This window comes from Neolamprologus multifasciatus, chromosome 12 (genome assembly GCF_963576455.1).
Source record: "Neolamprologus multifasciatus chromosome 12, fNeoMul1.2, whole genome shotgun sequence".
Taxonomy (NCBI): Eukaryota; Metazoa; Chordata; class Actinopteri; order Cichliformes; family Cichlidae; genus Neolamprologus; species Neolamprologus multifasciatus.
Window position 1 is genome coordinate 4,669,167 of NC_140450.1, and position 26,570 is coordinate 4,695,736.

The 26,570-nt window shown below is 40.5% G+C and overlaps 1 protein-coding gene across 1 annotated transcript in view; it reads right to left on the bottom strand.

The window, feature by feature from the left end:
* Window positions 1–10,316: 10,316 nt before the first annotated feature.
* The window catches only part of eeig1a (estrogen-induced osteoclastogenesis regulator 1a), a 34,882-nt gene continuing 18,628 nt past the window's right edge, over window positions 10,317–26,570 (bottom strand). The window contains exons 2-11 of the mRNA XM_085179848.1: window positions 24,884–25,004; window positions 22,708–22,737; window positions 20,576–20,692; window positions 17,201–17,247; window positions 16,265–16,416; window positions 15,233–15,337; window positions 14,713–14,908; window positions 14,509–14,630; window positions 13,932–14,001; window positions 10,317–12,591 (exon numbers count right to left, since the gene is read on the bottom strand). Of these exons, the coding sequence (XP_085035974.1) occupies window positions 12,546–12,591; window positions 13,932–14,001; window positions 14,509–14,630; window positions 14,713–14,908; window positions 15,233–15,337; window positions 16,265–16,416; window positions 17,201–17,247; window positions 20,576–20,692; window positions 22,708–22,737; window positions 24,884–25,004 (1,006 nt within the window). The 3' untranslated portion in view covers window positions 10,317–12,545. The remainder of the gene's footprint in view (window positions 12,592–13,931; window positions 14,002–14,508; window positions 14,631–14,712; window positions 14,909–15,232; window positions 15,338–16,264; window positions 16,417–17,200; window positions 17,248–20,575; window positions 20,693–22,707; window positions 22,738–24,883; window positions 25,005–26,570) is intronic.

Below are 26,570 nucleotides of genomic sequence, written 5' to 3' on the forward strand. Positions count from 1 at the left end.
ATAGATTTCAAATGAGTTGTTAAATTTGCGGCACATCTGGCCAACTTTCCCTAACCCTTCTCAAGCATGTGTGCACACATTTGCATGTGCCGTAACTCAGCTGTAAGTGCCAAAATAGCCCAGCACACAAATTTACCTGCTATTAGAAACAAAGTGAAACAGCTTTTACTTTTTATGCTGAACTTTAAGAAGCACATGAGATGAGCTACAATTGTTTCTTAATTTAAACCAGGGTTCAATCGATCACTTTTGTGGGTGCCTTTAAAACATATCAGCAGTAGTAACACCATCAGACCAAAGAAAGGATAAGACTGAGTGCCCCTTTGGAACCTCCACATCCTGCTGGTCAAAGACGCCTGCCTATATACAGTTGGGTCCATTAAAATTAGATCAAAGTGCAGGCTTTCAGCTTTCATTGAAGTGGTTTAAAAAACTAAAATGAAACTATCAGAGAGAGAAAACTTTAAGAGTGGCCAAAAAACAACTTCATAGCATCTAATCAAGTCAAGAACATAAGGAGGTAGGGGTATCATTGTCAAGATCTACCATCAAAGGACAGCTTTATACTCGTACACATAGAAAGTTTATAGCAAAGCACAAACCACTGGTTACGCTCAAAAACAGGAAGGACAGATTAGACTTTGCTAGAAAACATCTAAAAGAGTCTGCACAGTCCTGGAAAACAGAAAAAGGAGAGAAACAGCTGATGATCTGAACCAGCTTCATCTGTGATAAGGTGGCAAACACGGTGAAGGCAACATTACGGGCATGTATGGCTGTCGAGGAGCCAGGTCACCAGTGTTTACTGATGATGTGACTGCTGAGAGAAGCAGTCACATCATCAGTAAACACTAGGCTGTCGCATACGTAGGTTGCTGGGGGATTCCCATGATGCACTGAGTATTTCTTCAGTCACCTTTCTCACTCAGGTCTGTGTTAATAGACCTCTCTGCATTGAATAATACCAATTATAAATCTCTGTCTCTCTTCAACAGCATGTCTTTATCCTGTCTTCCTTCTCTCACCCCAACCGGTCGCAGCAGATGGCCCCGCCCCTCCCTGAGCCTGGTTCTGCCGGAGGTTTCTTCCTGTTAAAAGGGAGTTTTTCCTTCCCACTGTCGCCAAAGTGCTTGCTTATAGAGGCTCATATGATTGTTGGGTTTTTCTCTGTATGTATTATTGTAGGGTCTACTTTACAATATAAAGCACCTTGAGGTGACTGTTGTTGCGATGTGGCTCTATATAAATAAAACTGAATTGAACTGAATTGAATTACAGGGCTGTATTCTCTGCTCAGTTTCCGCCAAATAACTGAAAAACCGATCAGACTGAGCTTCACATTGCAAAGACATGATGATCCAAAGCACCTGAGCTGAACCCGCTCAATCAAGATTTCAGGAAGTAATAAAAAAAAAGCATAAAACAAAACTTGTCATTGCCATAGTCTTATAGACCTAACTGTATAAACCAGTACTTCCCTCAACAAACACAGCTGACACTGGAGCTGGATGTGTGTGCTGGCGAGAGAGCAATTTTATTTGTACAGCTCCAAATCACAACAACAGTCGCCTCAAGGTGCTTTATATTGTAAGGTAGACCCTACAATAATACATGCAGAGAAAAACCCAACAATCATATGACCCTCTCTGAGAAAGCACTTTGGCGACAGTGGGAAGGAAAAACTCCCTTTTAACAGGAAGAAACCTCCGTCAGAACCAGGCTTAGGGAGGGGCGGGGCCATCTGCTGCGACCAGTTGGGGTGAGAGAAGGAAGACGGGATAAAAGACATGCTGTGGAAGAGAGACAGAGATTAATATCTCTGAAATCAAGCCATCACACTGTCCTTCATATTTGGAACCATTTTTATCACAGAAACAAAGACCTCGGTTCATATGCACATATTTGTCTATTAGCCTCGTCTAGTTACTTCTGATTTGAGATGTAGCTCTTGGTGGGGGTTTGTAGTTTCTCTGATCATTGCACAGTCTGAGCTTGAGGTGAAGTTGCTGGGACATCTACTCCTGGGAAGATCGGCAGCTATCTCGAATGTTTTTGTTAAATAAATAATGGTAAAGTGTATTATGTCATTTATTCTTCATCTGAGGTTCCATTTAGGTAATTTTTTAGAACTGCTACCTAAAACGTGTATATACATGTACAAACAGGTTATTTGTACACTGAAGAGTTACAAATAATATCACGGGTGAGCACAATCAAGGAATTGGGAAGATGCAAAATAAAACTACTTTAGTCGTTAGTAAAGTAAAATAGGAAGCAATCCGAAAGACGCAGAGTAAACAGAGAGACAGAAAGATGGGACAGAGGGAGGAACAGAAACACAGGGAAATACAAAGGGAACCCAGAAAAGAAACCTAAGTAAATTAAACACCAAGAACTCAAAAGCAAAACTACAACAGTGAAACCAGCTAAGCATGCATTTAAAACCGATACAAGTCTGGAGAAACTGGGGGATATTTTGTTCCCATTATCTGTGAAGAGATCAGGGTACCAGAGGTGGATCTGCCAGTGACGCAGGTCCTGCTAAAGGATGCCAGACCCTCATCCTGTTTGATTTTGACATGTTGGTCATAAACATGCAGGAGTGGCCCACTGAAGGTCGTTTTGTCCAACTCCTCCTGTTCTTTCTTGCAGATATGAGTCCTGCTGCTTACTTGATGTCCTTCTGTGGTCCTGTGTAGCTCTCCTTGTGTCTCATAGTTTCTCCTCCGCACCACTGAGAGTGTGCCGGCAGCAGAGATGGGTGGCGCGTTACTGTAATCTGATTACTTTTTTAAAGTAACAAGTAAAGTAAGGGATTACTATTGCAAAAACGGTAATTAGATTACGTTACTTTCCCGTAGGAACGCTGCGTTACTGCGTTACTAAAACCTTGATTTTTAGCGAGAATGTCTCATGACAGTGACGTAAGCGAGTGCGACGTTCATGACAACAGCTGTGTGCAGATCAACAATGGATCATATATCGAGTGCGGGAGAGAGTATGAGCGTGCAGCGTTTAAAGCGTGGAAGTACTGACCTTACTTTGAGTTTGATTCCATAAAAAGTGACAAAAACATTAGTGTCCGTTGTGCGTGGGAAGAAAACTTCCTTTTACAGCGAAAAAAAAAACCTAAACAAGCACCGAGTGCGCAACGACGTAATGGGAAATTCACAGAGAAGCTCGCGGATTCTTCAACTGACCGTGGCACACCTGCACCAGTGTAAACCTCCGCCTAGCCCACTCCTGCTTTACAGGTGAAAATAGAGCAAAGGGACCACTAGTCTTTGACTTTATTAATTTTGTGCTGTGTTTTACTTGCATCTATTTGAAAGACTGAGTGTAAACACACAAAAATATTTTATTTTATGTGCTGGAATGTGCAGAAAATAGGTTTAAATATTAAACTAATTTCTTCCAGTCAGAGAATGGTACATATAATTTTATTTTTGCTTGATGCATAAAGTTAAAAGATTAAAACTAATAAAACAAGTTAAAAAAAGAGACTTTTCCATTTGATTACATTTTGTATGATGGATTATGCAGAAAAAGTAGAACTGGGCTGAAAGATCTATCACTTTATCACCTATTCAGGTTGTAAATCGTGTTTTTAAAAAGTAACTAAGTAACTAAGTAATTAATTACTTTTGAAAATAAGTAATCAGTAAAGTAACGGGATTACTTTTTTGGGGAAGTAATCAGTAATTAGTTACTGATTACTTTTTTCAAGTAACTTGACCAACACTGGCCGGAAGACACAGCAACCCTTCCTTGACAGCATGTCACAGGAAGGGTTGGTTCGGATACATGACGGCGTGTATCCTGAAGAGGAGTTGGACTATCTGTGCAACCTGAAGAGTGGATTAGCATCTCAGGCTAGAGGCAGAAACAATAACACAAGCAAAAAGCAAAAAAAGGAATAAGGTCTGCGGCCTGCAAAACATCCCCTCTGTGGATGGTTGTCTTGCTGTCGTCTCTCCAGTGCACCTGCTGTCTGTTCGATTTGAAAAGCAACTGAAATGGATTCAGTGGTTTTTGCTTCTTTATTGGACAGACTAATATCCCTGAAGAACGGCTGACTTTGCGTATACTGTGATGATCGAGTGCTTTTTAGGAGGGTATAATGAAGGTGTGAACACAAGAGCCAAATTTAAACACCACAATAACAGCAAACTCGAACTAAGAATCCAAATTCCTGAATACCACAAAACCCACAAATAACCCACCATCGGGCCGACCTCGGATTTACTCGTGTGTGCAGACTCAACCTTCAAAGATTCACATTTGAAGTTTGAAGGGGGTGATGGTCACCGTGACTCATTTTTATCATTCTGAGACGATAATGGAAACTTCAGACCCCCCCTCCTGCAGCCTGCCCACACTTCCATGGTTATTCCACTTCCTGCTCTTTTCATTGCTGGTTTGAACATATGTACACGTTTCTGACTATGTTCTGTTTGTTTATGTTGACATGAAAAAAAGTTCCACCTTAAAGTCTCAGACCTTACGCCTTTTCACTTTCCACTTGGAAACAAACTAAGCTCTTCGGCTTTGCTATTCATCTGGGTAGACATGCAACCATAAAAGGTCCCACATCCTATTTCACAGTAACTGTCACTTACTGCCATCTCTATAGTGCAGTTAACACGTGGGATTCTTGATTCCCCAGATACAGGAAACTCTCTATCTGTTAATGCCATTTAGACCAGAACTGTGAGGTTTGAGCTCATAAACTGTAGCTAATGCCTACGACGCTTCGAGGTGTTAACCACACATCTTGTCTGCATCAGTAAATGAAAGAAAAAACACTGTTTCTGAGCAGAACTGAAAAGAATAAAGTGCGGGCACTCGTTTTGCTGACTGTTATATTTGATGTGTGTGCTGCAATTCAAGATTACAGAATCAAAAGGTGCTGCATGTTTATGCACTGGGGTGAGACTGGAAAAGCCCTCTGTAAATAAAGTTTTTGCAAAGCTATGAAGGAAAGCTGGCAAAAGTGCTGACTGTGCATCGTAGTAAGAAACGAGGACGAGACTCGATATTTTGCAAAAGTTGCCAAACAGAAGGCGATGAGGGAATCCCACCTAAGATGTAGCCGCTGTGATGTCACCAGCTTGTCGCTCAACTCTGAATTTACAGCATTAACATTTGGATGCTGTAATGTTGGATTTTTGCAATCTAAAGTGATCTTATTTAGATATGAGGGTGCTAAGGTGCAAGTCATGTGAAAAACTGTCTTTCTTAACACAACAGTGGACGTCCCAGCAAATTCGCTGCAAAGTCAGACTCTGCAATGTTCAGAGAAACTGCAACAAACAAACCCAAACTCTACAGGCCTCAGTGAGCATGCTGAATGTTAACGTTCATGACCGTCCAATTGACCCTGTGCACGAGAAAATGCTAACTTCCTGGTTTGAGACCGGATGTGGGGTTGTACATTTCCGGTAGCTTTACTTTGCGGTCAATCGCTACTGCGAAGATATACTCCAAAATCATGTCCAAAACTCGAAAACGGAAAGATCGCGTTAAGTTACAAAGAGCAGAAGGTGGGAACCATCACCACTGCTGTGTCATAAAAAATCTAATGATCAATTTTGATGTTTAAAGAGTTTCGATTGATCAGTTGTTTACATCACTCAACACAAGCAGAACTGCATGACTGCAGCAGAAGACACATCGTCCACATGCAGAAGCACATCTCTGTATAGTGACTGGTCTCATGATTTAAACAGGCAAATGTTCAGCATTCAAACTACAGGTGAACAATAGTCAAACCAGATGTTTCCCGTTATGTCGATATCAGCTAGTCAAGTACACACCTACACAGCATGTTAACAAACCGTGAAAAAAGCCACACAAAAAACGATTGCTGGTAACGGTTTCTATACATTAGTATGTTGCGACTTACCTTAAAAATTACAGCGGTCCCTCGCTATAACGCGGTTCACCTTTCACCTCGCTGTTTCGCAGATTTTTTTAGTGCAAGTTTGCAGGCTTATTTTTTATGTCACATTGTGTCCTGCGTCCTGGTCGCTGCAGACGATCTCCTCCGTGACGTCTCTCCTGTACTGTGCAGAATCGCTGCATCGATCGCTAGCAGTGTGACTCTGAAGTGCAGTGCTGTATGTCCACGATGTCCACAAAAAAAATAAAATTGGCTACTTGATTTCACCTATCGCCAGTGTTGGGGAGTAACGGAATACATGTACCGCTGTTACGTATTTAAAATACAAAATATGAGTAACTGTGTTCCGTTACAGTTACCGTTTAAAAAGGTGGTATTTAGAATACAGTTACTTTGTTGAAATAAATGGATTACACAGCGGTACTTTCCTGTTTCATATTGTCGCGGGTCAGGCCTGTTTGGGTTTTGTTTGACAGCCAAGTTCTGTTGTTCCAGGCGGCAGCGTTGCGGTTGCCATGGTTACAGGGTGACGCTCTCGCTCTGCGTGTTTCCTGGGTGAGAGAGCGCTTTTTGTTGTTGTTGTTGTGCTAAGCTAATAGACAGAATGCAGAATGTAGCTTCCTTGGCAGTGTAGTCCGTGCTGCAGGGAGAATGGACTGCCATACTCGTTATGTGTCTGTGAGCGCAAGGTGGGAGAAAAAGGAGAGTCGAAAAGTACGAGTTGTTATGGAGCAAAAACAGGAGCTGGAAGCATGTAAATATAATAATAACCACTGCAGCCAAGAAGAGTGCCTGATGAGCCCAGTTGTAAGTAAGCTATTAAAACTCGACTGTACGCTTTGTTCGTGTTTTCCTCCGAAACAATAAGTTCCGTTCTCTCTGTCTCTCGCAAGCAGAGTTGACCCAGAACAAAAAAGTAAAGCTATTTTTCGGCTAGGAGCCCGACAAGGAACCATATTAGTCAGAGGTTCGGAGCCGCGGAAATTCAGTAATAGTAATAAATCACAGCAATAGTACATTCACGTAGTTGTAAAATGCATGATAATATGTTAAGTAATCCAAAGTATTCAGAATACGTTACTCTCATTGAGTAACGTAACGGAATACGTTACAGAATACATTTTAGGGCATGTATTCTGTATTCTGTAATGGAATACATTTTAAAAGTAACCTTTCCAACACTGACTATCGCTGGTTATTTTTAGAACATAAACGAGGGACAGCTGAGAAATATAACATTTGAATCCATTTTCTCTTTTGCTCTGAGGCACGGGGAAAAATATCGACAAGTCATGAACATCATTTACAGATATATTGGGTAAATGCCCGAGACATCTATAGAAATGTAAATCGCCGCTTGATTCATTTATTTGCTTAACTTGTTTCTGACCGTAAACAGGGCGTGAATAGGACACCGGAAACAAAACTCCCCACAGGAGTTTCCGCACCGGAAGTAGCATATGCTAACGTGCACTCCAGGCCTCAAGAGCCGGTGTGCTGCAGGTTTTAGAGCTCACCCTGGGTCAACACACCTGAATCAAATGATTAGTTCATTACCAGGCCTCTGGAGAACTTCAAGACATGTCGAGGAGGTCATTTAGCCATTTAAATCAGCTGTGTTGGATCAAGAAAACATCTAAAACCTGCAGGACACCGTCCTTTGAGGCCTGGATTTTCACACCCCTGGATTAGAAGAAAGCTTGTTTAGAAGAGCCAAACATAACAGTGCGGCTCAGGTTTGCAAAGCTGCATCTGAGCACAGTTCAGGCTCTAGCAGCTGTCTTGAATATTTTTCCACTTGTGAATAATTTTCCTCACTGTAGAACGATGGACTTCAAATGGTTTGGGAAAGGACTTCAGTAACCTTCCCAGACGGAAACAGCTGCTGCTCCTCAGCATTGTGTTAACACACATGTGAGTGCTCCAAACATGCAAACCACAAAAACATCAGCTTCTACAGAGGCGTTCACACATGTTTATGATCAATTAATCAAGTTCATTTGATTAGTAGCACCAGGCTGATTCTTATCTTGTTGATTCCTCCAGAAACATTAATGATAATCAGTATTTCACACGACTGCTTCTGATGCACAAAACCTTAGAATGTAAAGAGGCTGTACTCTCTTTTTACCACGACTCTATTTGTTGGTCTTCATTAATGGTGATTTATTGTGTAAAGACATCATGAGATTAAAAACAGAAACACACCAATCAGTTGAGCCCTTCCTCTGCTGCATACACGAGCGCTCTGTGATGCTGGGGAGATATTATGAAGTAACTCCCCTTCCACATAATAATATTTTCCATATCCCCACCACCGTGGGATGATTGGGGAATTTGTTGACCTTACATGTATCAAGAGGCACGTGTTTAATAAGACCGCGATGTCTACGTGTCACGAACTGTTGTGTTTGTGTAGTAATACCAAATCTAACAACTATAAATCTCACACGGACACACCGCCCCTGAGTTGAAGACTAAACTAGTGCTGAAACTAATCAGCTAAACTGAAACTGAACAACAATTTAAAAAAAAACTTTCCCAAAATGAGCAAACCCCCCCGTGAAAACTAACAGAAACAAAACTGAAGAATAACCCAAAGAATTAGGGTAAAATAACGCTTACATACTGCTCAAAGTTTATGGTTTGGGTCAACTTTCTAGACTGCACGTGTCTAGAGAATCATTTATAGTGTATACACAGCCTGAAATTAATAAATGAACAATTGATCCTGATTAATGTTTCAGAGCAAAGGAATAGTTCATGTTTTAGGTTTTGCAGGAGGAAAGCATCTACTATCACGTGAGAGCATGTCCTGTTTGTCATCATAAATATGAATATTAATTCACACTTAGAGCACAAAACATGCTTATTGTCTGTGGCAGGAAACTTTATGTGGGTTTATGTGTGGGTTCCCACTCTCACTGAAATGGCAGATCAAGCACATTTATGATCTTATGACTTCCCCCAGCTCCCTTTTGTTATCTATTAACTCAGATTAAAGTGATTTTAATTTGTCAAAGGTTCAATTTTTTTATTATGGGGACTTAAGCTTGCAGTTGTAGATGTAATGTATTTGCTTTTATATTGCACTTTCCTAGTTTCACTGCCCACTTAGACTCCCTCCCAGTTCCGAGTCACCTGTTAACTTAACATGCTTGTTTCTGGGTTGTGGGAGGAAACTGGAGGAAACCCACTTCAGGTACTCTGCAGTGGTTCAAACATCCACACAGAAACTCTGCTGCCAGGATTGGAACCAGAATCCTTGAGCTGATCGTATGAACCACTGTAGCACCCGGCTGCCCTATTTCTGTCTAACTCAGCAACCATCTCTCAAGGTGCCCTTTGACCCCTGTATGTTCTGTTCCTTATGTGCTCGTGTCTACGTGTCATCATTCCCAAAAATTCTCTAAAACCACCAATTTACAGAAAATTGTGCCAGCTATATAACAGTATTAAACTTTGTTTTTGTTAATTGTGCATTTTCGGCCACTTTATAAAAATTAATTAAATTTCGGGCTGAAAAAATGATATTTAAATTATTTTTGCTGCTGTCAAATTTGACCAAAAGAGCATGTAAGGGTCAAATTTAGGGATTGAATTCAAACTTTTACTTTACGCTTATTAAAAAGAAACGACTGAAGCCTGATCTTAAAAGTAGAGAGGATGATAATACATTCAGATCTTTAAAATATGATAACTCTGGCAAATGCATTTGAAGTCTAATGCAGAAGCAAGCGGCGATTATTTCCCTCCGGTTATTTACCAGCTGAGCTGATACGGTTGTGTAGAGCGCTCTCTGCTGGTGGAGTTGGAGGATTACACTTAAATAATTTGGCCCAATATTGAAGGAGGAGTATTTTCAGTCCATAATTTGGATTATATATAGTGGGATGATCCTGGAAATGTATCCACATGCTGTAATTGATATTACATCTAATTTATTGTCTACTTTTTCAAGCAAATCAACCAATGAAAGCTCTGAAGTTCTGAAAATGTTGGACCAGAAAAACATCAAATGGTGTGATCTGTTGAGCTTTGAGGAGACCACGGATGGGACCAGAGGTGTTGCTCGTGTTTTGCTAAAAAGTGACTGCCAGTATTTCTCTTATGACTTTGCATGAGCAGGTGTTCGAGTAGCTGCATTTTCAATACAGAAGAGACTTTGCAGCAGATTATAGAGTCAGTATAAAAACATTTAAACCATTCTAGTAACGATGCTATGAACTGCTGTAACTTTACAGCTGTGGTTCATGTAGTTTCGGTGAGGTAGACCTTAACAAATGTCTAAGATTCGGTGAAAAATACTAATAACAGAAAATGGACGGATCTTTCTGTTAAGCATCCTCTGTTTTATTATATTATATATATCATATTATTTGATATTAAGATAATGAAAAACACAACGACAAACTCGGGTTAGCTTTTTATTGTTTAGAAGTCATCTTTTAAAAGAAATATACAAAAAAATAAAGAATCATTGTAACTATTGTGTGTTTGGAATAACATTTCCAACTCAATCTCTATAAATTTAGGTTAAACTAGTTTCGTTATAATAGAAGAATTTGCTAAAAGAAAAAACAAAAGCACAGGGAGGCGAGTTGTGTGCATAGCTTATGACAAACCTCCAAACAGAACCAAAACCATATAAATAAAGGCTTTAAACTAAGTCAAAAGGCTCTGGTGACCCTAAACTCTGACTAAAGTGGTTCATCCCCAAATGTGAGAATAACTAATTGTGTGATTAATAAACTATAATAAAATCTATAATGAGCATAATGTGAAGCAGAACAGGAAAAAAGATAACAAGTTCACTGATAAAGAGTCTTAAAATCTTACCTTTTAAAATAGTAAACATGGAAAGCAATTTGTTGTTTTTCTCGATTTCATTTTACTATAAATTCTTAAACCTCTGCAGCTACGGCGTCTCTAAACAGCTTCTCAGAGCCCATCAGGACGCCTTTACAAACTCCAAACCTAAACACTAAAAATTTCTTATCAATAATTGAATCTAAAACTGTTGAGTCTCTAATCTTTAAAATACAATAAGGGGCGAACAAATTATTTAAAGACAAAAAAAGGGCAGGTTTAACTGTCCTGCTCTTCTTCAAACAAAAAAATCTTTTTTCACATTCCTGTTAATCAGATAAACAAAAATCTATTTTACTTTTGAGTAACTGAAAGCTCTCTTAAAGAAAACTGGTTAAAATTTATATAAAAGAGCACAATACTGAAAAGATAAGATCCTTCATCACTCTGAGTTTCTCCAGGCTGGTTATCTATGAGAAATCTATGCATTACCATTATATTTTTACACATTTAATAAAGCAAAATATATTTTATTCTTCAGCAAAATGACCTGTTTTAACTCAGCCATGAGTTTAGTAAACATACAAGGCACAACTTTTATGCAATTCACAGCATTATCAGCTTTTTTTGATTGTTTTACAAAAAGAAAAATAAGATTTTAAGACTCTTTCTTTAGGATAAAAATCTATTTTCCATCCTGAGGTGGAAAACTTTGTAGAGCAGCTGAAACCTTTCTTTAAAAGAAGCTTAAACCAGCCCGCTGGTTGGCAACACAGAAACTCTGCTGATCTGCTGTTAAACAAAGCAGCCTGCAAAACCCTGTCCCTCCACCAGGGGGCGACAGAGGCTTTCGCAGAAAAAGCCCATCGCCAGTTTACTGCATGGAGCTAGTGTTTTTCTGAGGAGAGAATTAACTAACTGATCGTCCATGTGAGTGAGCAAAAGTGCAGCTCGAAACTTAAGCATGCTGAAGTGAGTAACCCCACAAACAAACAAACAAACAAACAAACAAACAGTTCTCTCTTCACCAGCACTCTGACTTAACAGTTTTCATCGTGCTTTAGGGTCATTTAAGAGAAACTTTACAGGCACAGAGTGGTTGTAGTGATTTCCCTGATCAACAGGAGACGACTTCAAACTAAAACAAAAAGTTTCTGCTCAGTGTTTTGTTTTGTTTTAACATCTGGATCACATTCAGTGTTGATTTGGTGCCTTCAATGGGAGATCAGATGCTTCAGAATTAGGCACTTTTTAATCATTTATGCACAGTTATCCTGCTTGGCTGCTGAGCCTCAGATGAGGACTTCTGGAGATGGAAACCTTTCCATAATCTTTTTTAACGGGCGCCCTTCCCTGCCCTTCTTACTGCAATCTGAGAGGTATTTAAAGGCAGCAGTATGTATTTTCATGCATGTAGTACATGAAGGTTTCAGTACGTACTGCATCCAGTTAGTGTTCAATCGATTACTGCTGTCTTAAACGTGCATTTTAAAGGAATTTTGGCAGCTCTGAAGCTAAAAACACGTTGGATTAGTGTATATTTATTACAAAGCTTAATAATCAGCTCAATGCTTGAAATAATTTTTTAATCTATAAAACCTGCTGTTACTGTGTCACAGCAGCAGCTCAGGAGAAACGTTTTTGTGCATTTTTGTCGCCCTTTAAACGTCACAGAAACAGCTTAACGGAGCAGCATGAGTGCTGCCACAAACTTCACGTAAAGTGCACACTGATGAGGTTTTCCTCAGACCAGCTGAAGCTCCAGGAAAAGAAAAAAAAAAAAGTTGAGCTGATGCACGTGCTGGTCCACGTGTCGCCTCTCCTGCTGCTCGGTTTAATGGCTCTCGATCACCACGGGCTCGTAGCCACCAGCAGGCACCCTGCAGGGATCCAAACACAGAGAATCAGAGTTAGCAATAGCAAGCAGAATTCAATTTAACGTTTCTCCACATTAGAGTGGACGATAGGACTGAACTGTGCATGTTCACATTCAGATGCATGATATATGCTTCTAAATGGAGAACGGATGTGCTGGTTCACACTAGCAGTAATTTAGCTCTTGTCTTAGGCTACGTCCACACGTACACGGGTATTTTTGAAAACGGAGATTTCCCGTTTTCGTTTTAAAAACTGAGTTTTCAAAAATATCCACCCTGGCCGGAGTTTTTAAAAATCTCCGTTTTCAGTGACCAAAAACGCCGTTCACGTGTGGACGAAAGGTGCAAACGCATAGAAAAATCTGCGTTTTCAAAAATACCCAGGTACGTGTGGACGTAGCCTTATACTTGCACTTTATGATTTCATGTTTCTATGATCCATGTTTGACCTCCTCTCTCTCTGGTCCAACCATAATGCTGATTCTGTTCTTGTGAGTTATTAAAAACCTTTATCTTAAAAATAATTGAGGGAACACTGGATCATCACAGTAAAACTACTGCAGGGAAGTCAATCTACATAGTCAGGAAGCATAAACCACAGTGAATCCATTTCTCTCCCCTTATCCCTCCTCACTGATTGTTCTATAGTTTTGCTTTTTGTTAGTGTGCTTATCACCTCATCACAGCTTGAGACAGGACCTGCAGAGAAGGTTTGCTCCATCAAAGCACGGTTTCAAAAGTATTAAGGCGATACTAGGAGAGGGGCTGTTACACAAGAAGAGCTGGCAACGCCATCGACCCAGTAGTAGAACTGCTATCTGCTCCTTTGTGCAACGAGGAGCTGGGGGAACCAGAGCCCTACAGAAGGACCTGCAGTGAGTGACTCGTGCATGTTTCTAAGCAGACTGTCATAATCAGACTTCCTGAGGAGTCGAGCATCCTCTAGTGGGACCTGAGCTCAGAACAGCACAGTGTACTATAACTGGAAGTTATCACCTGAATGAGTTCTAGTGTCATGACGGAGTGCTCCATGAATTACAGCCATAACTCTTAGAAAAAGGAAGAAGCCACCAAATCATAGGAGCCTATTTGAGCTTCTCATAAGAGGGAGAGTGACATAGAGATGGTGAAACAAGGGGAAGAGGAGGACAGGGCTTTAAATTCATATTTCAAAGTTGGGTCCTCAGAGGGAGATTTACGGTATGTAAATCATTACATTGCTGAGATTTTCCAGTATTTTTGGAAACTGTTTAGACTTCCTGCAGCTCCTGCACTCCAATACTGAAACTCAAGTTCTGGGAAGTGAGAAATAAACCAAAAACAAAGACAGCAGAGCTCCTCACCCATTTCCAAGCCTGATGCCGCTGAGCGCCGTGGTTCCGTCTCTGCTGACGAACAGGCGCAGGTTGCTGTCTGAAAGTCCAGAAACAGAAACGGAGTTAAGGCCAGCTGACGGAAACCAGAAGGCAGTGAAGAGAAGGTGACGGAGCACAGAGTCGGAAAACTGAAGCAGCGCTCGGTCCAAAGATGGTGCAGCAGCTGCCTTTTTCTGCTTTTAGGCATCAATAAGCTGCTGTCAAACTAACTGTGAGACCTTCATATGAAGAGATTCACTGTAAACAAACGAGGCCTTACTGAAGAGTTAGTCTGCAGCTACGGCTGGTGATGACATCATTTCCCACAAATTCACATCAGCTTTACACAGACTACAAATTGCCGGTAAAGCGTGAATCTGCGTTCAGCACCCAGTAAACTTTTTGAAAACACTCCAGAAATAAGTAAACTGTATATTCTCTGAAAAATTATTGTACCAAGCAGCATGTTTTTGATCTTTTCTTAATTTTTTTGACACTTCCCTTTTATTTTGTTGCCAGTTTCGCTGCTTCAAGTGAGATTGTATAATAAAAAATCTTTATGTACCTTCAGTGTTGCTGATGTCTGCAAAGTTCTGGCTTTGGACGATTTTCTCCACGATGTCGTCGGCATCCATGCGAGTGTCGTTCACCCAGGAGGGGTGACTCTCCACCGAGTCCTGCTTCCTCCTGAAACACAGTGGAGAATGAAGATTATGTAGTTTGAACAGAACTAGGCTCCCAACCACACGACCAAGCGTCCTCTGTGTACCTCGGAGGCCTATTTGGGGGTAAAACTGGTCGTGGGGGTCGAGGGGGTCTCTCCGGACGTCCAGCGTCCTTGTCCCCATCTGGGGGGGTGTCAACCGTGAAGCACAAGCCCCCGGAGGTGCTGCTTCCTGTCGAGGTATTCCTGCGATGCGTGAGGTCCGACAGGCTGGAGGAACAGGAGTGCTCCGTGCTGTATCCTGCAGAAGGCCGTGAGGACATCAGTGTCAGATGTTAAACAGCAGCGGTGTTAAAATCACGCTCACCCCGTCATCGTTATGCTAAATACCAGATTATAAACTCTTCTCATAAATTAAAGCAATGACTATCACAGGTGTATTACATTTACAGTCATGTGGTACTTCATGGCTCCCACAGTTTCCTGATCAAAACTGAAAGAAATCAAATTGTTTACAAACTCAACAACACTAATTAAAGCAAGAGGTCTCAACATCCTATAAAATTAATTAAAAAACATAAGAAGAGCTGGATGAAACATCCGTGTGAGAGCTGAGATTGTGTACCTGAGATTTTGCTGTGCTGGCTGGCGTAGCTCGAGTTACGAGAGTGACCAGACTGGAAAGCTTCTGCAGGAACCGACTGATTCACCTCTGATTCCTCCAGCAGTCCTGCAGGTACACAAAGAAGAAAAAAGCACCACTGTTACCACCTCATACGTGATAATAATTGGTAAAAATGTCTGTAAAGAGCAGACATAGTGCAGTCTTTTCACTTTCACAGCAGAAATCTAACCGTCTATATATTTACGGCTTGTGGTTGAGGATCTGCACGTTTTCTTTGCATGGAAAAGGTTAACAAACTCAGCCTTCCAAGTCTGAAACGAAAACAGGTTTCTTTTTTTTAGTTTAATTCAAACCTAAAATCCTAAACGCAGTCGGCTAGTTTTCCCATACAAAGAAAATTAACTCTGGGAATTTCTGGCTCCAAGCAAAACATCTGGCTGAGATTTAGGAAAGTTGGGCCGAGATCTAAAAGATCGGAGTCCAGTTTCAAGAACACATTATCTGATCTTTCATACTTTTCTTAATCTCATTTGTTTTAGACATTACTTCAGTGGGATTTATCCTTCAGTCTGACAGTTTGACAGATGCCACCGAGTTCAGGAGCCGTTTGGCTTTAACATTCGTGGATGGTTATGATGAAGAGAAATCTGTCCGTGGATTCAACTCAAATCTCTTCTGACTTAAACTTCACTGCACCTGGAAAACAGCTGCGGGGGTGTAAAACCATTTTATTGATTCAGAATCCAAAGAAAATCTGCTCATCAAATTCAAATCCTTCCAAATATCTCCCTAAAACTCAAGATAAACAGTAAAGTACACCTTGCACCAAGTATAATATACTGATCATTTACATATTTGCTCTTTGTATTACATATCATTCTCTTCCTCTCAGACATATTGTGCTTTTCCTTATTTTTCTGTCATGCTAAACCTGTTAAAATGATGAAAGGTCATATAAAACATGCCCAAGGTTTAGGCTTCAGACTGCTACAGATGCTCAGTTTCTTCGTGGCTGCAGCACACGTCGTGTACCTGAGCTGATGATGGAAGGCCGATGTTTGGAGCCTCGGCCCAGGGAAACCCCTCCTGGCGGTCCAGGCTCAGCAGTGCCCTCCCCCTTGCAGTCCAGCTGCAGGGTGTGCTCCTGTCCTGGGATGGAGATGGACTTTGCTGTGCTTTGAGGTCTGCAGGGTAAAAAAAAAAGGAAAAGAGAAAAGATACACAGCTTATCAGCCTGGGACAGACTAAATGGGGACAGAGGTGCAGTTCTGCTTAGCTTGGCTCAGATAAGATTTGTTTTATTGAGGGAGGAAAAACTGAGTCATTTTGGCCACAAAGGACAGAACGGCACAAAGTTATAAGCACTAAGGAATCTGGTTGAAATGAACTTTAAATACCAGTAGATTGCGCAAAAGGTTGTACTGCTATGCAATACTGTAGAAAATATTGTTTATTAAGCTGGAAATGTATAGTCTGTTTGTTTGTTTTTTTACTTTCACAAATATTAAGTAAAGAAAAATAAACAGAAATCAGAAGACTTCCAAAGAGTAACTAAAATTCCCCACAATAAAAAACACTTTAAAAACTATTGTCTGTGGTCTGGAGTATGTTCGCCTTCACAGTAAAAGTTGTGCTTTATCACAACAACCACCATGTTTCCAAAGGTGCAGCTTTTATTTTGGAGGCAAGCGTTCCCGTTTCCAGTTTGTGGCACTCTTTTCACAGTGTCACTGCTACTGCCCAGCAAGTAGTTGGAGAGTGTTTGCAGACAAGTCATCATCTTCCATGCAAACTGCAGGCAACTACAAGGTTGCAAGGTTTTTGCTGCAGCACATTTTTCCTTGGCAACCTGGAGGATGCCTGAGCCCTGCATGCACAGCTAATCACATATTTATTTATCAGTTGTAATCATTTAGCACATCTTTTGAGAATAGTGACATCTTAAATCTCACACTGAGGATTACTCACGTTTTAAAGCACGGATCTCCCGACAGGAGGGTCATCCCAATGATCACCTTTTGGGAAAAAAATTAAAAGAGCATTTTTTTAAACTCTGTCATTTGAAGGACATCTCAAACAGGAAATTGATTTCAGACAATGAAACAAACAAACAAAAAAAGTACTTTAAAGCCCTAACTAAAGAATAATCTTTGATTGTGATACTGTACCTCAATGTAAAGCTTATGTAAGCACTACTTTTGCCACAAGATTCATCATGGATTCATTCATCAGATTCATCATGGCCACACACATCCACTCAGGGTAAACAAACCTTTTCATGATTCAATACCTTTAAATCTTTCATCTAAGTTTCTGATAATCATTACTACCAGTTCACGATGGATAATATGGATAAATCCACAACGCAACAGGAGATGCCGAAACCTCACAAAGGCAAGACGACATCATCCACCGACACCAGCGACCTACTGACAACAGATATCGAAGTCAGTGTTCTTGCATCGATAAATAAAAAACTGGACTTATTTGTAGCACTACATTACAAAATAAAAAACTCCTACCAAGTCTGAAATGCATGCAAAACTACATCAAAAAATTCCAGCACTGTAATAGTGCACTTCAAGACACTGTTAAAACTTTAACCGAAGAAATTAAGTTAGTCAAGAAAACAAAGCCATGAAGGAAACGATACTGAACATCCAAACAAGAAGCATGCCTGAAACCAGCTTTTCTGGCATTACTCAGCTGAAACTACAAGACTTCGAGTTATACTTACTCACAACCTAAATATGACAACTTCCAGATCAGCCCTTTATCCACAGTTAAAATGAAGATGCTTCCACAACTTAATTACCTGTTTTAATTGCTTCCAACTACCCCGCACACCTACCCCACAGACAACAGGTTTCTATTGGAAAATTAAAAACCCTAAAATATCCCTAGCAACCCCGCAGAAGTAAAAAATCTCTTGGTGGGTTAGAGGCACCCAGCGTTCAACATTACTACCTTACTAATCAATTACATTTTTAGTAAACTGGATTTATGTCTGTGAAGGTTCTCAGTCATCCAGGTCATCGAAGTCAAAGGAGCTTGCAAAGAAAAGCGTCTGGACTTCTTTAAGTTGCTTGAAGACGAAACCCTGGCTGATTGGGACCCACACCCATTTTCACACCTTGGCTCAGGCGATTAGAGGATCATCAGGGGGTCCTTTTGTCCCTCTGTGGGGGGAAACTCTCACCAGGTTTAAATCTGGGACTCTCCACCATTTGACCTTAGAACTGAAGAAGCTTCTCGGATGAAGGTGAAATGTCTTCAAGTAACTTAAAGAAGTCCAGACGCTTTTCTTTGCAAGCTCCTTTCACTAAACTGGATTTAGTTTGACAGTCACAAGATCTCATGGTTGGACAGAGAAAAATCAATGTAAAAATACCCTTTGTAACACAATCAGGTAAAAAACGAAGTATTTCAAAACAATGACAATAAACTCAAATCTGACAGCCTGAGAAAGTTATCAGAATCACCAAACCATCACTCGCACCTTGTAAACAATCTAGCACAACCCGGTCCACTATTCATCACGGGAGGAAAAGGGAATGACTCATCACCAACACCCATTTCAAAATAATAAATTTATATCATTTAGTGCATTGACTCAGAGGTGTGGACTTTGGAGAGAAGAGTTCCTCTGCTATAAAGTTATTCACAGATCACACATCACTCAAAGGAAAATGGTTAAAATGGTTTTGTCGATACAGACGCTTGTTGACTAAGGCGGTGTGAAAATAATTATCGGCGCTTCCCAAACTGCACACATGTAAACCTTTTCATTTCACTGTTGTAATGCAACCTAAAGCTGGCAGATTTTATTTTATTTTACTTGTTCAACACATTGTTATCTTTACTTCATTTTTCATTTTCCTTTCAGTTTCAAAGTGAAGTCAGAACCTAACCCAGTGGCTGAAACCCCCCCAAAAATGTCCATCTTACGCTCATGCCGAGATGTAACGTGACTAAACTGAAAAGATCGCTGTTTTCTTAAGAAGTAATGAGCATCAACTGGAAAAGCCTGGAGTAGTTCCCATTAATCCCATCTGTGACGTGTGAGTCACAAACATCTGCGCAACACAAAGTCTTCCAGAGACTCGAGATGACAAAAAGACTCGTGACTGTTTTGCTTCAGAGTGGTTTGTGTTCATGGTCACTGGGTGGCGCCATAGAGTTCCTGAACTTCCCAGCCTCCATCATCCACAAAGGCGATGACGTGACTCAGCTTCACAGTGGAAAAGAGCACAAAGTGACCGTGCTGAGTACGATGTTTATACAAAAAAAAAAAAATTCAATTAAAAAGAGAAACATTGCTTGAAGCCTAAAACGACGCCTGGTTTTTTAAATTTATTTTTTTTGTCAAGGACACTAAACAGTTGAAAGAAGAAAAAAAAAGAACGCATAAAAACCTAATAATTTCACAGACTAATTATCTTATTTGTATCGTACTAACAGTTCAGGCTACTGGTGGTTGTGTAATAGTGTGGGGGATATTTTCTTGGTACACTCAGGGGGTTGGGAAGTGCATCTGTAACCGGAAGGTCGCCGGTTCGATCCCTGGGCTCTCTGTCCTGGTCGTTGTGTCCTTGGGCAAGACACTTCACCTACCGCCTACTGGTGATGGTCAGAGGGGCCGATGGCGCGATATGGCAGCCTCGCTTCTGTCAGCCTGCCCCAGGGCAGCTGTGGCTACAACTGTAGCTGCCTCCACCAGTGTGTGAATGTGAGAGTGAATGAATAGTGGTATTGTAAAGCGAGTGGGTGCCTTGAAAAGCGCTATATAAATCCAATCCATTATTATTATTACCAACTTAGCATCATTTTAACCCCCCTGAGTATTTTTGCCGATCGTTATGACCACTGCATGATCGCCTCAAATTGGTTTCTTAAACACGCCAGTGAGTTCACTGAACCCAAATGGCCTTCAGATCTCAATAAAACACCTTTATGTGTTATAACAGAGGATTTACATCTTGGACGTGCAGCCGACAAATGTGCAGCAGCTGTGTGATGCTGTCATGTCAACATGGACCAAAAGCTTTGGGGAATTTTTCCAGCACACTGTTGAATTTATGCCATGAATTAAGGCTGTTAAGGATGTCCAACCAGGTACCAGCTAGTCTCCTTTTAATACATCAGTTTTTTGAGTATTTCAGCACCACACTATCATCATAAAACACAAACACAATGAAGGTGAAAAAGACATGACACTGGTCCTGGAAGGTGGCAGATCTCATCACAACTCAGCTTTAAATAAAAGCTGAGTTGTCTGTCTGTCCAGTCTGTTCACTTCTTAATAAACATCCATTATTCCTACTTCAGTGCTCATCTCCTTGCCTTCAGTATGGAGTTGTCCTGCCGTGTGTTCTTCGTGTCATATCCCTCCAGCAGACAGCAGCGCACGGTGGAGCCCGAACCTGCGAACTCCGCCATGTTGAGGTCTGTGAAGCCCAGCTGGGCGTGAAGGAGAGTTTGAACAGAGTTAATTCAAGCTGCTCTAATAGAGGCCTTCCCCGGTCTTTATTTTTGGCACACGTTCGAGGTAAAGCAGATTTCTGAGACACCCATCATTTAGCAAGCCAAGTAATTTTACGGCGTTATCGTCACAAGCTTTTGAAGTGTGAAGCAGATGACAGAGTGCAAAAACCACAAGTCAGTGTTTACAGACATCAACCCAGACTGAGAGTGAAACCTGCATTTGGAAAGTTGTTTTAAGTATCCTTTTTTTTATTTTTTTTAAATTGTTACATAGTTTAATAACATCAGTTTATCTTATCAGTTTTAGTTTCTTCACTTTCACTGGTTCTCTGTTGTAGAAATAAATACAGTCTTCCTTTTAAATGTCCTCTGCAGACTTTAGACATCCATTTCTTTCCTTTATAATTATCTGTCAAACCACTTCAAAGCCCAACTGTTTCAGATGTCTTACTCCTTTTAGGATGGCAGATTTACAACAGATAAACATTAAACATTTAGGTTAAAAGCAATCCACTTGTTGCATGGTCATAAACATTAGTAAGTAGGTGTGGCACTTTCTCTGTTTATGCTACTCGACAGATGAGTTTTTCTTTTATATATTTAATGTTCAGTGGTTAATTCTCATTAAATATGACCAATTTTTGAGGTCCTTGTGAGCCAAACACTGTTTAAGAGCTTCGTTTATGACGTGTTTTTCTACTCTTGGCCTTATGATATCACGGAGAGGGGATATCCCTAATATGGTCATCTTAAGAGCACAGAAGCCCCATCCACCTGCACGTTATTCCTTTTGCGTGCGCAGAGCAGTTTATCAGAAAAAAGTTGCATGAAAGTGAGAGGATTTAATAATAAGGATTATTTTGAACTTGAAATCATGCAAAGCTACTCTAGTAGAGTGCAAGAATGGAAATAAGGACCTGGAAATGAGCTGAACAAGACATGGACTGACATTTATAGTGTTTTTCTAATCTTACTGACCACTCAAAGCACCTTAGACTACAAACCACCTTCATTCACAGCTTTATGGTAAACTCTTTAAGCAGCCTACCTCTCATCCAATTTGCAAATATTCGCAGGTTTCCGACATGACTACATTCACATGAGCACAACATTGAGCCAGTAAGATTAAAACCATGAAATCTTTATAAACTGATTTATAAAATAACCTTTATTGGCTATGATTTGCTTCCACCAGCTATCAAACCACACAATTTAACATTTACATCTCAGGATCTTATTTTTCTTATGTGCAGCAGCCCTGTTCACAAGCCATAAGGCAGATCCTTTAATCCCTTTTAATACTCCTTCAATAATCCTGCTTTTTTCACCCTAAACCACTTGATAAAAGATCTCTTCCTCCACTTCTTATCAGTCAATGTTTTAATGCTGGTAAACTGGTTGTAGATGTCAATCAGGGATTTAAAGACAGCCACTGATCACACTGATAAGAAAGGGTCTGCATGACCTTTATCTCAAAATCAAACCACAGAGCTTTTTGCCAGGTGGAAACGATGTTTTTTTCATTTTATTTTTATAGCCCTCTCAAGAAAAGCGTTCCCAGATTCTTTGGGGTAGGTCCTGTTTTCTTAGGTGTGTGTTTAAGGAAGCCGTCTTCTAAGGAGGGAAGCGAGGTATATTTAACTGAAGGAAATCTAAATCAAGAACGAGGCGAATGCAGAGGAAACGGTTCCTGTCGGGCAGCAACGTCCAGGGATCGACAAAAGTTTATGTGCACGAGGAGGTTTGACCTTGGAGTTACATTTACGAGACGCTACTCATTTGTTCGGAGCTTTTACGGTTACGGTTAAGGATAGGAAGGCACTAACAGGATGTTTCTGCAGATTCTGGGCAAATGTGATGGGAATATGATTCATTTTCATGTCCGGCTGAGGGAATGCTTGTCAAACACTTCAGGGAATGCTAATATTTACACGAAACAGCTCATCTGTAACTGTATGTGTTTATGAATGTGAGAGGTGAGGAGCTCTTACCTTAGTGTACGCCTTTCCTCCTTTGAGTTCCTGCAGGGAAAACAGGAAGACTGTAATGAACTGAATGATTCAACTTCATATTACAGCATCCTTCTGATTACAGGGCTCCTAAAAGATGGATGAAATTAAAGGCTGAGGGCGCACACATGGCTCCGGTGTGAGCCGCTGAGGTGGCATTCACATGGGAGAATTAGCATCAAGCCTGCATTTCTGTGGCGGTGGCTACACCAGCTACACTGAAAAGACTTAAGGTTTGATGTTTAAAAGACTTCGTCAGAAAAGGTCCCTATTTACAAGACTATGGTCTGATGCCTTTTGGTATCATTTTCCATCATCTTCTTAGCAGAAAGAAGAAAAATGATAAGCTCTTGTATATTAAAGCCTACTTAAACAATTTTTAAAAGGAATTACAGAGATTTTCATCAGTCCTAGTGAATTTATTTGTTTTTTGTTCAGGGGTTTTCCATTGGAACAGCAAAACCTCTTTGGTAGGAACCAAAACTTCAGACATAAATGCCATGACATATATGAACGTACCATCCTGGAGGAGATTGACTATGAGCCAGATTTTCTAAACAGGGCAAAATAGGATGCAAGTCCAATCCTCAGAGCTCATAGATGTGGTTTTGCCTGTCCCGTTTGGTTCTTTTGCCATCAGAATTATTGTCTAAAGGCGAGGAAAGATGCCCAACGGATTTACTTTACCAAATTGACCATCCCAGTCTTGCCGTAATGGTCTATTTGATTCACCTTTTATTGTTTTTTATTTATTTATTTTATTTATTAAATAAAATACAAAAATTTGCGCTTTTTTCTAAACACAGGCACACTCAGTTCATTTGAATATCAAGCACAAAAAATAAAACCTGTTTTTTTGTTTTTATCTGTGTTAAATATCAGCACAATTAGCAGTAAATTGCATGTTGCAAATGTTAGAAAATAAATTTGCATGCTTGATTTCAACATTTTCCTCCCTACACTTGGAACTCCCAGATATACACATGCAAAATGGTCAGATGCAAAAATCTCTACACATCTCATAAACAAGTTTGTCAATACAGTGGAAATACCAACATTACTGTTTTTAATGCCAAAACCCAGTTTGCACTGGTACATCACCAACTGGCCCTATCTGTACCATCTCAGGCTGTAGTTTTAATTTAAAAAAATAAAATAAATAAATAATTAAATCACCCAGGAGGGATTAGAGGGGTTGCTTTTAAGGAGTTGCCCTGTTGCTGCTTCTCCAGCAAACCTGTTGTCTACATCTTCTGCACCAAACCAGCTGAAATGGATTCATAATAGTTTACAGTTGTGAAAACAAGTTTTTATCAGTTACGTGAAATTGCCAAAGCTAAGCCTCATCTTCCTCCAAGAGACCTAGAAACACTTATTCAAGCCTTCATCACCTCTAGACTGGAATACTGCAATTCTCTCTATTTAGCTCTTCAACACTCATCTCTTCGTTGCTTGCAGTTCGTCCAAAATGCCGCTGCACGTCTTTTAACAGGTGTTAAAATGTAAGAACACATCACTCCGGTTTTAGCAAATTTACACTGGCTCCCTGTAAAATATCGTATTGAGTTTAAGATTCTTTTACTTTTAAAGTTTTAAATAATATGGCGCCTATTTTTTTAAACAAACTCCTCCACATGTATGACCCCAAAAGAGCAGTGAGATCATCTAGCCAGATGCTCTTAGCACAACCAAGGTCTCGACTGAAGCACAGAGGAGATCGGGCCTTCGCAGTAGCAGCACCCAGACTCTGGAATAATCTGCCAGAGGAGATTCGTACTTCGAGTCTATTCAGTCTTTTAAATCGAGTCTTAAAACTCAATTTTTTACTTTGGCTTTTAATTCAAGTTCAGTATGAGCACCGTCAGGCCTGTTTTATGTTTTTATTGTTAATTCACCGTCTTCTTATTTATCTGTATTTGTTTCTCTATTGTTTTCTCTTGTTTTTAAGCGATAGTGAAGCACTTTGTTCAACTCTGTTTTTAAATGTGCTATACAAATAAACTTTGAATTGAATTATTTCTAACTGGACAGGCTGATCTCCCTGAAGTTTAACTGACTTTGTGTTTTGCTGCGATCGAGTGCTCCCTTCATCTTTTCGAGCAGCTTAGAAACCCAGAGTTTGTCCCCAGAGCTGACGAGGCCACTTTGACAGGCGTACCTTCCTGACTGACACCCTGCAGACAGACGGGTCCAGAACTCCAGTGTGGGGGTTGGCGCTCATTTTGGACACAAAGGTAAACCTCTTCCTCCAGCGCACACAGTGATTGTGAACCTCCTCTCTGTAAGACAGAAAAACAGGCTTCATTACATTTTGCAGTGCCTTTGCATTTCTTCTTCATCCTCACTTGAAAACGATTCCAGATTGCACAAACATAAAGTCTGTATTTATACACCGACCTAAATTAAAAGCAGAATATTTTCCCCAATCTCAATTTAAGGTCAAAACAAACATTGCTATATTCTCTGCCTTCAGAACGTCACATTTTTTCCAGTCCTGTCATACCCGTCTCACAGCCTCATGACCAGTGTGTCCACTGAGGATCAGATTCATCAGAGCTGTGCTGAGAAAGCATGTCATGATCCAGTTTTTCCAAAACTAACTGCAGGGCAGAGTCAGCTCCCAGGGCTTCTGACACGATTACAATTTTTCATTTCAAAAACGTTTACGATTGTCTCGGCCTCTCACACAAACCCCGCATCGTCGACCTATAATGTTGATTTTCCCACCTGTCTGACTGACAAGAAACCCATCAAGGAAGTGGTTTACAATGGTGACGGGACTTCTGTGAAAACCCAGACTGGCTTGTGAAAAACCTTTAAGTACCCGTGCATCCTGGTTCACGTGTGGGAACAGAACAATAGGTGTAAAAACAGACCGGCTCAGTGATCTGTTTGTTCCTGAAAACAAATTCCTGAGAAGTGTCCTAGCGACGCCACAACAGCAGCTGACGGGAAAATGTGCATCCAGATCTTTGGAGCTCGTAATCAAATAAAACACTTGATGTGTAACGTGTTGGTCAGATGAAGTTCCCATCAAAATTGGATTTTCTGCAGTCCGGTGTGACATCAAAATCTTTTTTGTTTTCATTTTAGAGCTCATGTTTTATTTATTTCAAATAAATATAAAACATAAGCGCATTTTAGCGTACCACTATTCTCCAAATACCACCACACACAAAGAGCAGCTGTAGCTAATGGTAATGTCATTAGCCTTCCTGGTATTTGGACATTGCAGCAGGATCTTTTAAGCATGTGGAAATGTTTGTGGAAATCTATCCAATTTAAGTGTTTCCCACAGAATCAGACTTTTTTTGTGGCATTGGCAGCTTGGATGATGCTTGCATCTGCAAACATTTTAGCTGCAAGATTCTTTATGACAAACAAATCAGCTGATTCTCAAAGCGAACTCAAACTCTGTGGGCTTAGACTGACGCTAGCGCTCGTTATTCTTCTCTAGAGTCTCAGTCTCCTCAGTGGAACAGCACAAAAACCAGTTTAACACTTACTGAAGGTTCTGGTTAGCAGGTGGAGTCCAAGACAGAAAAGGTAAAGTACATTTGACCTCAGGACAAGCTTATCTGGGGTCAGGCTAGTCACCAGGAAGTCAGGAAGCACTGGGACTACCTGGTTAGTGGCTACTGAGCCAACCGCCTCCAGAATAAAAGTTTTAGTTAAAACACTTATTCAAATTTAGAGTCACTGACTGACAAAGTTGTATCAATTAGTTGGTTATTTAAAAAAAATGACTGAAAGCTAACCATTGTGCACCCGCATTCCCAAATGTCAAAGCAATCTCTCCCCATAATGAGCATGTTCTGTAATGTTTGAGCTTCTAGAATAGGAAA